The following is a 14883-nucleotide window of genomic DNA, read 5'->3' as shown; positions in this document are numbered from 1 at the left end:
TTATTTGCTACTCCAGTCTGAAGGGACAGCATTCTGTCTTTTGCCGAAAGGGAATACTGTTAGCAAACAGCAGACATTCACTGAAAAACAGAAGATGAAACATAGAAACACATGTGAATTCTAATTTGTTCTATTGCTTAGGAACTTCATCTTTTTGCTTCCACAAAAATATTGGTATGATTCAAAATTATTAACATTTAAATAATTTAACATCCTCATGAATTTTTTTGAAACAAACATTGTTCAGCCTAAAGGTACTTTGTGGAAAAGAAAGAGACTTAAGCAATTGGTATCAGAATTAATTTCTTCAGTGAACTGGACAGCTTGCACAAGAGGAATGGTCTTCAGCACACACAGTAGCGGCAGCTAATATGTTGGCTCTGTTACACTGAATTTCCTAGTAATGATAACTCTTCTTCAAAATTAACAAGTATCAATGCTCAAAGGAAACACTGAATGTAGATTGCCACAGATTTCCACTTCCAACCTTGCAGAGGGTATGTGTGAAAGTAATATAGTGTAGCACCAAGCAGTGAGATTTGATCTTCCACTATGCCCACTTAATACCATCCATAATATACATATGATGAGTACTTAATACCTGTGTTTTATGGTTTTTATCCTGTAAGGTGGTTCATTTGTCCCTGGCTAGAAAAGTGGGCTAAATATAATAAATTAAAAAAAAAAAAAAAACAGTTGTAACGAGTCACAAGCCAAAATGGAGGGACAAGCAAATAGTTTGCTAGAAGAAGGCCTCTGTGAACCACTAACATGGCATCGACAGTTGGAACAGTTGTTACCCTTCCAAGGGAACCCATTCATTTTTGTGCAAATTGATAGCTGTTCTCTAATCACGTGAAAGAGCAAACTCCTCCGGGTCCTGTGTCTACTGCCTATATGTTTGAATGGATGGTGGAGCTGAAAACTAGAGAAGTTGTGTGATATCAGAGAGAAGGCTAAATTGCAGCCCCACTGGCCCTTCATGTTTGTAGCCCACAAAGGGGCTTCATGCCATCCAAAATCCTATGTCTACTTGTACCATCTTTAATACACAATAGGAAACATGTGTATAGGTCTACAGAATTTGCCATGTCCTAACAGTTCACTTACAAAGCTCTAGAGGAAAATTAAATCTAATTTAAAATTTAAAAATACTCTGCATTTCTTTGGAAATATCCCAGAACTTAGTTGGACTCCTTTGCTTCCCTATTCATCTTGGAAATAATTGGCTACGTGATAATGAGATAAATAAGAACCTGTTAGCTTGTGGGGGGGGTGTTTTGTTTTGTTTTTAGAAGGAGGGGGCTGGTTCTGAAGTGCCTGGGGCTCTACGGCATTGATCTACTGCAAGGACTTGCTGCTTGCAGAAACAGGTCACTGTTATATATCTTTTCAGTGGAAGTAAATTGTAAGTAACTGAGCTTGGGTATATTTTCTATGAAAATAAATCTCACACATACCTTTGCTTCTTTTCCCATATAGTTTTATGGGATAATGAGCATGATTTTTTTCATTTTATGAAATTTTACATGCTATTTTTGAAAGCCTTTTGCTCGTATAAGCATGAGTTCCTGTCCCATTGCCAATAAGATAAATGTGATTTTCCTCAAGAAATATATTGGTAGCATTTCTCATACACTGCATGGACAGCGAAAAAGTGGCCACTGTGTTCTCTATTATGTGATGAATTAGTGTCTTTCATCACCATTAGTACTTAGACTTACAGTCTGAGAGCTGCTCTTTCTATCCCATAGACAGCAAGATCAGCAAGCAAAGAAACATTTGTGACTCGTGTTTCCTGTCCCACTGCTTTCAGGACTATGGAAAAGACATTAAACTAGGCATAGAAAGCATGGGTTGATATTACTATGTTAGCAATGATCTGCATTGACAGATATGGCACAGTGGTAACACAAAAAGTTATGTAGTGCAGAAATGAGTAGAAAAAGTGACTGGTATGGGTGGCACTAGAGATACCTCAGACTGTTACTTTAAGATGTTTGAACATTGTCAGAGCCCTGCATATCCAATATGTTGTTGTAAAAAGGTGTAGTGGGCTTATACTACTGGGGTGGTTATACCCCATTATAATGGGGTGGTTGTACCCCATTTGCCTACCAGGATTCATCTGTCAGTGGAAGTCTTTCTCCTTTCCTCTGTAGCTAAACATATGTAGTTAAGCCAAGTTGTTAGTTGTGTTAGCAGCCCAAGATAATAAGACCAAATCTGAAGAATGTGAGTAGAGAAATGGGAGTTTGTAGACTGTTTTATGCCAAAATTGTAAATCAAAAATAGGAACTGATGGCCTTCCAGATTTTGTTGGACTACAGTTGTGTTGGATTCCTTGATGAATGACTATGCTGTCTGGGGCTGCTAACAGTTGTAGTCCAACAACATCTGGAAGACCACAGGTTTCCCATTCTTGGAATGGGTATATGGCACATTTACATAAGTATACCTAGTACATCAGTAATTATACCATGCAAAGCTATCCAGTTAATTCTCACATGTTCTTGGGCAAGCTTTATTACTTAATTGATGGAAGAAGTTCAAAGATGACCCACCTTGCATGGGGCTGAAAGAAAGAGTGGAAGACAATGTAGGAATAAGTCTTACCAACCATTTTGAAGAGGGAGATGGCATCACAAATAAGGAATTTATCCTGCTATTGAATGGTTTTCTGCTCTGTGAATCAAGTCCAGACTATAGTAAAAAATAGCATTTTGCCAATATGTACCTTCTTTCTAAATGTTAGTTGCATAATAAGTCTGATTTTGCTTCCCTAATGCCATGTTTACAGAATCATAGATGTGGTTACTTCAGTAGGGTCACTTCTGAAAATATACAGACATAAATCTTTCACACGCTTTCTGGTAAGTGATCTAATAGCTTTGGATACTCTGATGGTTTCTTATAGTTGAACTGAAATACAGGGTGGAATTTGTGCTGTAGACCACTTGCCCTCCAGCTAACTGTTGGTTAGAGCCTTCTACTGGCAAGTACACTCAATTTATTTGGCATTTACAGTATTTGCTTATGAAGAAGTTAGTGTTTAATCAGAAATGGAACATGATGAAGAGGAAGAGGAGGTGCCAGCTTCTATACAATGAGTTACCTTTCCAGCAACTGAAAACCAAATCTCATTCATATACTTTGTTAAGTGGCTGGTTAAAATAATATGCCTAAAACCATTAACCCTGTTCTTTAAAAAGCAATTTGTAGTAATACAGTCAGATCCAATGAATGTTTATTCAGCAGTAGGTCCTAATAACATCAACAGAACCTCCTCCCAAGTAAGTGATTGGAGTCTTAGGCTGTATAATAGCACAAATTACCATGATCTTACGCAGGAACTACAATGACATCCAACTTGTGAAGTGCCTCTTTTAATTGGGTTTGCCCAGCAACAGACAAGAAACTGAGAATGACCAGAACTCTGTAATCACTCTACTGCTGCACGTACTAGATAGTAGAACACAGTGGACTTACTTCTGAGTAAATATGAAGATTGACTGAAGTGACATAAGAAAAAATAAAAAAGCAAGCAAACTGAGTAGCTGGGTTTTGCTTTTGACATCCCTATCACACCTCTTCTAGTGTACAGCTTTATATTAGAAGAGTTAGCATTCTGGACTGATCCCATCCAAACAACTAGAAAATTCACTACTAATCAACTACTGTTATTATTGCTGCTATTTCTGTTACTATTTCACATTTATTTAGCACCAGTAATGCGTGCTTGGCATTGTACAGTAGATAGAAACAACATTCAGGCATGGCTCAGATATTGTGGGTTCAGTTCCAGACGACCACAGTAATTCGAATATAGCAATAACTCGGGTCAGGTATAGTTATACTGTTGGCTGACTGTTTGGGACAAGAAGCTTAGCTTTCAGCCTGTCTCAGTATTCCACATACCTTCCTCACTAAGCTTAATCATTTCTAGCTTCCTCTCACTTGAACACTTAGGTGCCATTGTAAGGCTATTACAGTAATTGGCCTAATTTGCATATATACTGTTGTATGTCAGGGAATAAGGAAGCCCGAGGAGAGGGAGAGCCAGGGAGGAGTGGCCAATCGGTGGAGCAGTCAAAACACCCCAAAACAATTACAAGATCACGGAAAACCATAACAAATACACCGTAAATAATGAAAAAGTTTGAAATACAGAACAGAATTGTGATAATTACATTACCAAAACATGAGACCGAGACATGAAATGAGTGACCCCTGTTGGAATAATGGCTCTGATAAATGTGTGTGCTGGACACAGGGTCACAGCCTGGAAGTGCAATAACTGCAGAGTGGAGTAAAACGAAGTATACTTGCAGTCCCTAACTCTAAATAGCTTCAGAATATTGAATTGTGAATAGACAAGACTGGCATGAAGGGAAAGATCAAACATTCACCTATCAGAAGTGGGAATGCATAGGGAAGAATTATTTAGCAATGGAGATAGAGGTGTATTGAGGATAGGGATGTCCTCAGAAAAGCAGCAAATTACAGACAGTGACAGGCTTAAAAAAAGAGAGAAGGTGTTCCAGTGAACAGAGAGAGGAAAGAGGGTTCCAAACATGTCTGGAATAGTATGAAACAGGAGGCAAGGAGAACAGCTTGCTTTTCTACCATTTTTTGAAGAAATCTGGTATTGGTTTCTGTTGATGATTGATGGAAGAAATCTGTCATGCACAAAGTGGAAAAGCCAAGCATGGGCATTTAAAATTGTTGTGTGTTTTCCTGCCTGTGACTTATTTATTAAGTTAATAAGTGGAGTTGTTTGTATGCTTAAATTGTGCTGCTGTGCAGTATGTTTCATATTAAATGTAGAATTCAGCATCTTGAAAAGCCTAACTTCAAGGATATGAAAATACACTTGAACCTGTATAGGCAATGTCTGGTAGAATACACTTGAAAGTGTGAAATTTTACAAACAAGTTTGTCCATTGAGCAGCATTTCCTATGATTAAGGGGTAAGACCTTATATTGTAGCAGTTGACTCCTCCATGAGTTGCAGAAATAAAGATACATATGCAGATCTGCTTCCTGAATTTATATACTCACTTGCTTTAGTGTGGCACACTTGGATGCAGCATTATTTATTTATCAATTTATTTTAAAAGATCAAGCATACATGATCCCTCTAATAGTGCCCAAGCAAAGTCAGATGAATCATACTGTGTCCTTTACAAGGTAGTATGCAGAGGAAATTAGAAGATCATGAGGTTTAATCACTGCATTCCCAGTTACAGGATGTATTGGCATTTGACTTCTTACAGACTGAAGGCAGCTGATGAAGATATTAGGCAGAGAAGTATAATATTCTGAAAGTAATTCCCAAATATTGCAAGAAATATGCCACTGCTTTATGCAGTTTTGAAAATAATCAGATATTCTTTCAGCAGTCACAAAAATATTTTCTGTTTCCTCGGTAACACTGTAAACTTTCTCATAACAGGAGTAGGTATTTGCAGTATAATGTCAGATGGCTGATTGTGTCAACTTATTGGGCAAAATCATCTCTTCTTAGTGGCTAAATTGTAAGCCAATAATTATCCCATAAAATGATGCATTTTCAACAAGCTTGCCTTGGAAGCATTCGTTTCAACAAAGTTGACAGTTACATTTGTAAAAGCAGCACTTCATGAATTTGTTTGGATATAAATGTGAAATCATAGTTTAATGCCTTGAGAATGAAGGTGTAGCAGTGAAACTGAACCCCCCCCCCACATATACTTTTCTGAAAGAGATATGAGGAGGACTTCAGAAGATTTCACTTCTGTTTTTATGATCATGGCTTCTTGTGAAATTCAACCTGAAAAATTATGGTGAATCTTAAATATGGTTGGGGACAGCTAGCCAATTTCAAACTGTGGTTTATGAAACTGGCTGATTAACACTAGCCATAGTTAAGATTGAACACAATTTAGGGTTCAGACAGCACACTAAAATGCAGTTAAAGCTTCTGATCTCAAGGTTATTCTAGAGCAGGAGAGGAAAGAAAGGTGTGGAAGTACTTGCAGCTTTCCTCATAATGTTGAACCAATGTTTACAGTTATACATGAACTGGCTTAATTTGTGAGGTGTTGGAGCACAAGTATGGTTAGAAATCACATGGTCCACTTTAGACACAGTGACAGATTATGGTTTCTAATTACAAGGACAAGGAGCTGTGAGCTTTTGGACAGGCACAGGCTGTCCTTTTTTATGCCAGGGAAGAAATACAACTTCCAGTCATGATTTGCAACAAACTACAATGGAAAATTGCTTTTACGCTAACCACAATTAATTAGCAAACCAGGATACCAAACAAGGATCGTCCAAGGTTTGTTAACTGACTGGATAGTTGAAACTAGAGTTCCCTATGTTTAGATGAAATGGGAAACTGCTGTTTGTTATGTACAGTGATCAGAAGCTTTGTCTTTACCTCATATGTGCAGTAGGAAGAAAGGGGAGGCATGAGCTCATGGCTTGGGTGTGCCCAAGTTTATAATGACAAATCATGGCTTGGCATTAGTTGGGCTAATATTTGAATTCTGTTTACTAAAAGATTTGAGGTTTATTTGTTCTGTACATGTTCAAAGCCACTTTTCTCTCTAGATAGCAGTAAATGCAAAAAACAAACAACCATACAAAAATGATTCAAGATTAAAAAGGGTGAGCATTGGTGGCAATGACATTGCTAAAACGAATATCTGATTTAGAAGGCAAATCACTAAAAGTTTTATGACCAAACAATTTAGCTAAAGGAGATGATGTGCTCTGTTGTGAGAGGGCCAGCTATGAGAATTAGTAGATTCTGTATTCTGAACAGAATATTTAAGTTTGGCTCTGAAGGTGCTAATACTTTTTTAGCAGAAGGAGTCCTCCTCTGGCAGGCCTTATTCCATCAGGCAAAAAGACCCTTGATGGAATAAGATTGAAAAGACCCATGCAGGTTGCAAAAGTTCCAACCTGCATCCATAAAGCAGAAATAGAGAGGGCAGGATATAAATATAATAAGAAAATAATGTCTGTTTCAGTTTCTACAACATTTGACCTTTTTCAAGCAGAACTTTGTTTCATCCTGTTTCCTCATCTGTTTCTAAATGTGTTTATTAGAGGGTGCATGGAAACTCATATGAATTTTTGTATGCAATTTCCCCACTATATCCAGTTTTTTGACCAAATTTCTCCTAAGGTATGCAATTTTGTGTGTGGTTTTTCCATTGCTGTATCAGAGAAAGGTATTGAAAAAAAAATAGAGAAGTGTGAAAACTGAAGCATAATTGCATTCTGTTTCATGCAGTAGTTCAAAAAATGTGAACTAGGTTGGTTCACATTAAAATGCAAATAAAACAAATTTCTTCCCCATCCCTAATTTATAGGGAAAATGTCAGAAAGACTGTCTCCTTTGAGTAAGCAATGCCAGATTCAGCTTTCTTCAAGTGTACTGAAATCACTGTTTAAAAAAAACAACAACTTAAATGAATACAATGAACACAGATTCTCAAAAGCTATATTGTGCTGCCTTTGGATAAAATTAAGCCCTCAGATTTAACGCACTGACAAAACATTGAGTTGAGTTAATGAGAAACTAAGAAACGACCTCAAAGATGCCCTTGTATCTGAAGTGACAGTGGTGGTCTTCTTGAGCCAGAGTGAAATCAGCCCAACAGCAGGGACTTGGAAAGCTCTCAGTATTAAAACTGGAGTGTGCCACATTCATAATTCTAGCATGACTTTTGTTCAAGAATGGCGATTACTGTGTACTTAATCGTTTTCATTTCCTTGGCATAGTTCGGTAACTAAAATGAAAGAAGGTATGAGTTGAGCACTTTCTTTATATTACATAGGTCAAGAGCAGGAAAATTAGCTGCAGGATGATATTTATAAGGCTAGGTAAAGCACAGTAGCATCCTCTGCTGGTTGTCCATAGTATCATTGGGACACTCTTCTGTTATCTTTGGCATCACTTGCATTAGTCCCATTGGAAACCCATTCCAGGGAACTGTAGAGTTAAAGTCTGAAAGTTCGGTACCTAAAGAAATCGCACAAAAGCATGGAACAAAAATATCCACAGGGTGTTTCTGCAGAACAAATACTGACATTGAAATATATATATATTGTATGTTTAGATGAGGAAAAGCCCTGCACAACTTAATGAAATATTTTTTATTTTATTTTGTTTTATTTTTGTTGCTTCTTATTCCAAGCCTCAGAAGAAGAAGGGGGTAAACCTTTCCAGTGTCCAATTTGTGGCCTGGTTATAAAAAGGAAGAGCTACTGGAAGCGACACATGGTGATTCATACTGGCTTAAAAAGTCATCAGTGCCCTTTGTGTCCATTTCGCTGTGCACGCAAGGACAATCTCAAATCACACATGAAGGTAAGGTCAGTGAATACTGGCAGTGAAGAAATGTAGTCCATAAGGCTGTTGCTGGGGATTTAAAATCCAACATAGTTCTCATTATTAGTAGCATCATGGTTGTGAATTCATTCTGTTGAGCAAGTTTGGACACTGAAAGGAATAACCATCTTGCTTAATATAACAAATACTTGCCAACTTTTGGCCACCATCCAGTGAGCCCATTTGTTTTGTATACAAAGCACTGTACGCATGTAGCTAAGGTGTGTCATTTTTCAGACAGCAGTCCCCTGTGAAGTGTGGGCTTTTGTAAGATGTGGGCTTCTCTGCTAAAACAGAAGGGATATGTCTAGTTTATGGGTGGATAAACCTCAGACCTGCAGCATCTACTTTTCTTCTTACTAAACTCTTGAGCTCCACCAGTGTATGCAGAAGAGATACACTAAGATCTACCAGTGTGTGCAAAAGATGTACACTGAGAATTACAGAATTCTGAACCCAGGAATTCGCTTTGAGTACTAGAATTGAAAGATGCTAATAGTGCTTTCACACATAATTCCAAACTTTCTTCATTACAGCACAATAATTTAGCCGGGGAGGATGGGTACAATTAGTGCTGCTATTATTAAGCAATTAGGAGTCAGAAATCATTGCTAATACACCTATCAGTACCACCCTCCTGTGTAGTTATTACATGTAACTACCCATATATGGGGACTGCGGGTAGTTCAGTGGTTTAGACTGCTGGACTGGTTGATAGGAAAGGTTGACAGTTTGAATCTGCATGACAGGGTGAGCTCCCTTGCTTTGTCCCAGCTCCTGCCAACCTTGCAGTTTGAAAGCATATAAATGCAAGTAGATAAAAAGGTACCACTTCGGTGGGAAGGTAACAGTGTTCCGTGCACCTCAGTTTTTAGTCATACTGGCCACATGACGATGGAAACTGTGGACAAACAGTGGTTCCCTTGGCTAAGAAATGGAGATGAGCACCGCCCCCAAGGGTGAGACATAACTGGACTTTAATGTCATGGGAAAACCTTTACCTTTACCCATATATGGCAGCCTTTCCTATGCTATAGTCCTCCAGATAGCTCCTGTCATCCACAATTGACATAGCCATCATGTAGGGATGATGGGATTATTTATGACATATCTGAAGGAAAGCTGATTTATAGCAGCATATTTGGGGAAGGGTGATTTATAGAAACATACTTTACAGACAGTCCCCAGGTTACAAACATCTGTAATTCAACAACCCATTCTTATGAATGAACTGCCATAACGCCTATTAACTTAAATTTGCAAGCTAAAGGCCTACTGCAGGAAATTGTCATCACATAGAAAGAGCGAAAGCAGGACCAGAATGAGGGGCAGCCTCCAAAGCACCAACATAGAGAAGAAGTGAAAGGGTAGAGAGAGAGGCCTCCAAAGCCTGACTTCCAGCCCTGCCCATCTGGAGAGGGACATCTCTCTGGCATTTCCTTTTTGCAAAGAGAATGCCCTAGAAGTTTGGCACGGGGTGGGCGGGAGTAGAGATATTTGTGGTTTTTCCACTTTCACAGGGGTTCTACATCCCTAACCCCCATGAATGTGGAAGGTCAACTATACATGATCTTAAATACAAATACTTAAATACAAATTTGACTTAAGGATGAGTTTCCATTTTCTCAGGAACAGAGCTTGTTTGTACCCCAGGGACTGCCTGTATAAATGTAAGGTGAAAATGTAATTATTCATATCCTAACACAGGTGGAGAACAGGCATGTTAAAGGTACACCACTGCAGAGCTGCCCACAATACAAGGCACAGACTGATTTAAATGACTCAAAGAAACCAAGATCTCTCATCTGCACAAGCCCTGTCTTGAGAAGGTTCCAGTATGACAAGGCAGTCTAACTTGTATAGGCAGGTGAGGGTAGTAGAAAATGATCCAGGATGCTCAATCAAAGTTATGTATGTTGAAATATCCTTCCATAACTTGGTACCCATGGCAGACTAGAGCTCACATCATTTCCAGCCAACTTTAGCTATGCTGGCTGGGGTTGATAGCAATTGTAGTTTGACACATCTTCAGGATGTGTCTGAGGATGATTGCTTTAAGTCACAAGCAAATGCCCCAGGTTGCAGTGATGGACTTTGCACACCACTTGTATGCCCCTCTGTTTCCTAAGAACCAGAGTAGATGTTGGACTTGCAAAAATGTCAACCCATCCCCAACTATGTCATTTAGAAAGATGGCTGCATTAAGTTGGTGAGTTTCCACACTCTAGTCAGCATCCAGCAGGATACTTAACTGAAGAAAAAGAGCAAAAAAGCTGAGAAAAAATGGAATTTACTTCCAAGTAAATAGAGATCTTAGTATTTTATTCACTGTAGCATATTAAGGCTGGTTCATAGGGACTGATTCATTGGCACAAACAAGATAAATGTTTCAGGAAATAGATGCTTTAGGAATGAAGCTGAGAAGCAATGTGCTTTGTACCCTGCTGTTGAATAATTCTGGGACTTTAAACTAGTGACCTCAGAACAAAGATCCATATAGTAAAATATTCATCATTAAATTCTCGCACATAGAGTGAGAGCCATTTTGAGCTCATAATACTGACCTCCCTTGTTAAGTTCACTGAGATCTGCAGACGAGATGTAAAGAACCCTATAGGGACTAAGGAGAAAGGGCAGGAAGGGAGCCAGTAGAATAGATGTATAATACTTGCTCTGGAATACTGATGATCAGGTTGATTAACACTTCATCAGGTTCACCAACACCAGGACCGAGGAGAGACGTTTCAGTGCCAGCTATGCCCATTTACCTCCTCTCGCCACTTCAGCCTGAAACTCCACATGCGTTGCCATCAACACTTCCTGAGGACAGAAGCCAAAGTGAAGGAAGAGATCCCAGAAATGGATGTCAAGGTGTTGCCGCTGCTCAACGACAACTCCAGAATGAGGCAGCAGATAGATGGGGGAACTGATCATTTGGGGACCACAGCTGCCTCTACATCACCTGAGGCAACTGGACAGACAGGAGCTGCCATCCCACCGCTGCTAGTAAAACAAGAGCCCAAAGATGACAACAGTGTATCTGCCCCATCCTTTGCTCTCAGTGTTGTTGACAGAATTGGCAACAATGCAAAGCTAAAAGACTCCATTGACTTTGTGACCAATACAGCATCAGCGCTTTTCAGCCAGGACATCTCTGTTAAAATGGCTTCAGATTTTCTCATGAAGCTTTCAGGTAAGGGTGGCTGAAATTGTCTATTCCTGGTCCATATCACTTTCTCATGTTTTTAATCATAATTCAATTCTATTATGTATTTTTTAAATCCTTACAATGCACATTTAAATATGTATCAAATTACATATTTAAATGTTACTTCCTCCCAGAATATACATTTAAATGCAAAGTTTGATACATTTAAACTACCAAAAACTGCCGTTACTTTCAACGAACTGCAAAGTCCAGTGGATCACTAAGTCTTCACACTAGTTTGACAACTGTGGATTAGATTGTTCTGTTTAGGAGTTCAGAAAAATTAAATTCCTCATGCATCCCTGGGGCAGTTTTTCCTCTTCTTAAAACCTTAAGTTGCTGCATGCCCAGTCATCTTGAAATATATGTGGAATTGAACAAAATGTATATATTATACGGACAAGTCTTTCATCATGAAGTTGCCTTAAACTGCCAAAACTATGTCATAACATTCAGAGAAGTGCAAAATCTAGTGGGTAGCTAAGTTCCAGGCTTCACATTAGTTGAAGAAATGTGGACCAGATCATTCTGCATAACACTTCAGAAAGGCTAAATTCCTTGGGCGTGTCTGCTCCACAATGTTAGGGTAACCAGATTTTGTTCTTTTCAATTTGTAACCTTCCATGTTTCCCTGAAACTTCTTCCTCATTTTTCTTTCCAAAACAATACTAAAAACCAACCAACCAACCAAAAAAAGAAAAGAAAAAAGGAAGAAAAACTTGTTAAGGTGGAAAAGACAGGATAGCTGCAGAATATATTTTAACAGGCAGCTTGTGGATCCATTTGTCTGGAAGCAGCTTTCGTCCATTTAAACTTATTTCATAACTATTGCATTAGTCTCTAGGGTATGGCAAGAGCCTTCACTGATTTTTTTGTGAAACAGACTAGCACAGCTATCCTGGAAACCAATAAAGTATGTGATTCCAGATTCCTATCCAAGCATTTAAAAGAACATCTGTGTTTGTTGTGCATTAGCTATGCAGCTGTACTGAGGTCAAATCTTGTGGAACCACAACAGCAGGCAGGTAAATCACTAAAGTTTATGCCCAGTTTGACATGGTACTAGCAGTGGGATGCCCCATACCATGATTTTCCTGCTCCATGAGGTGCAGAATCTATTCCAGTTCTACCTTTTGCCGCATTTAAAAACAAAGATTTGTCATCTTGTGGCTATCTTAGCTTAATAGTTTGTGTCAGAAAAAGAATGCAAAAACCCAAACCTTCCCTTACTGGGTGTTTAGCCTCCTCCCTTTTTTCAATCAAAATTCAGTTCCTAGAGCAGGGGTGGCCAGCCTTGCTCAACAGAAGAGCCACATACAGTAAATCTCAGATGTTGGAGAGATGCAAGACATGGACAAATATTCATTCATTCATTATTTATTTATCTATCATGACCAAACAGACTTTGCTACCATTTTCAGCCTAGTTACTGCTAGCAGAGGTCCTGTGAGTCTCCATCCTGGCTGTGAGTCGTTGAAAATCTGGATGATACATTGTCAAGACTGCCATACACTGTTATCAGTGGATGATAGCCTTGACTGCAGATAGACCTGACTGCAGATCCCAATCTTATTTTTGCCTCTGAGGACACACAGCGCAACTGAGTAAAATGGAAATTATTCCCCTGTAAGCATGGCTTTTAAACCCCAACCCCCCAACAGCTGAAAACCAAAACACACATTTACAGTGCAATAAATCCTAGGGGGCACAATGAGTCTTACTTCTAAGCAGGCATCCAAGACTCCACAGGAAACCAACTCCCATTTGCTTCTTCCCTTACTTCCTAAATGGCCTCATGTTCTCCTTATTCTGCAGTGACAACTCAGGGTCCTCCTGAACCTTGGATTCTCATACCATGTACTCTTACATACCTGTGGGAGCAGAGGTCCAGGTATGGGGTGGGGGGAGCATCAGTCCCTGAACATCGAATGGGGCCGGAATCCTGGCTTTCAGTTGAAGCCCAAGCACTCACACTTCTACCTGGGTGAGAAGAGGGATGCTCTGTAAGGGATGGGATAGAAAAACTTTTAATTAATAAATAAATAAAACAGAAAAGGGGGAGAACAGCAGGCCCAGCAGCACTCTCCCCAGGAAGAAGAAGGGAAGCATCAAATTTGAGGGGGGGGGAGAGGGACCAAGGTGGAGGAGGGAGCCTCCCCACTTGCTTTGTATCTTGTGCCACTAGGAGGCAGGGGGAATAAAGATGGCAGGAGTCCTAACTCCCCCACCTCAACCTGTGGCTGCCATTAATTCAGTCAGAACCCTCCTCCCCACTTTCTCTATGCTCCAGCCATTCTTTTCCATCTCAAGAGCTCTTCAGGCTTCAAAATTGAGGCATTAGAGCTTCTGTGGGTGCATTCTACATAAATATTTATGCTCTTCAGACATGCAAAAAATATGTTACTATGGTTTGCCACTTGGACATTGGTGACGGAGGCAAGAAGAGCATACAGTAGAAACATTCAATAAAAATTTAAAAATCTGAAATCTATGTTTTTCTCTAGTTGCATAGCTAAGGCACTCTAGTTCCTGTCCTCTGTATAGTAGCATGCATGCACCTTCTAGGAAGTAAGAGTAACGCACTCCTGTTAAGAAGCAACTTCTGAGCTCCTTTAAGGCTGCAATACTACACATGTACCTTGGAGCAGTCCAGGAGTCTAAAAAAAAGTTCAAAAAGTCTTCCTTGCTCTTGGTACTGCTATTTCTACCCTGCAAGCCACAAAATAAACTCAAACAGTTGTGTGCAGCTTGTGAGCCTCAGTTTGTCCACCGCTGTCCTATAGAATACATAAGTGTTTGTGAAGAATAAATTCAGTGTTGCTGATGGGATTGAATCTGTAGATAGGTCTGCTGCTGATGATGTTCAAAAGATTATATAGAAAGTTTATAGCAAGTCCGGTCAGTCCTGCATGACATTGACGTTTCTTGGTGTATTTAACAAGCAGCACTTCCAACCTTTGGAGACTGGCAAGGCTGTTTTAAATGGAAATCAATTGATCACCTGTTTCCATACAATGGAATGTGAATTGCATTTCAGTAAAAATTGCCATTGGTGGTAGAGTTAGAGGCTAAGCAGAGCATTAATAGCTCTTTGCATTGTAATTCTTCAGCTTGCCTTTTATTTTTTTTTATTTTAGGGTGCAACTGTATAGTCTTTGGAAAGGTGTTGCAGGAACCATTCCATGGTGCATGCTATCTTCCTGCTTGCCGGGTAGGAGGCCCACCATCAGAAATGGAAATCCATCCTTAAAAGTAGGGTGGGGGAGGGTTTGGGATCCAGGAAGGCTTT

The 14883-nt window shown here is 39.4% G+C and overlaps 1 protein-coding gene across 4 annotated transcripts in view; it reads left to right on the top strand.

The window, feature by feature from the left end:
• Window positions 1-14883, top strand: part of ZNF827 (zinc finger protein 827) — a 135760-nt gene that overhangs the window by 35228 nt on the left and 85649 nt on the right. For 3 of the 4 annotated variants that reach the window (XR_006414826.1, XM_044430997.1, XM_044430999.1), the window contains exons 3-4: window positions 8193-8365; window positions 11099-11579. Coding sequence is in view for 3 of the 4 variants with exons in the window: in XM_044430997.1 (XP_044286932.1) it covers window positions 8193-8365; window positions 11099-11579 (654 nt within the window). In the remaining variant the exon portion in view is untranslated. The remainder of the gene's footprint in view (window positions 1-8192; window positions 8366-11098; window positions 11580-14883) is intronic. The other variant, XM_044430998.1, reaches the window with a different exon arrangement.

The sequence above is a fragment of the Varanus komodoensis genome, unplaced genomic scaffold (genome assembly GCF_004798865.1).
Source record: "Varanus komodoensis strain SLA01 unplaced genomic scaffold, ASM479886v1 scaffold21, whole genome shotgun sequence".
In the NCBI taxonomy this organism is placed as follows: Eukaryota; Metazoa; Chordata; class Lepidosauria; order Squamata; family Varanidae; genus Varanus; species Varanus komodoensis.
Note: the sequence above shows the minus strand (reverse complement) of the source record. Positions and strands in the feature narration are given on the sequence as shown.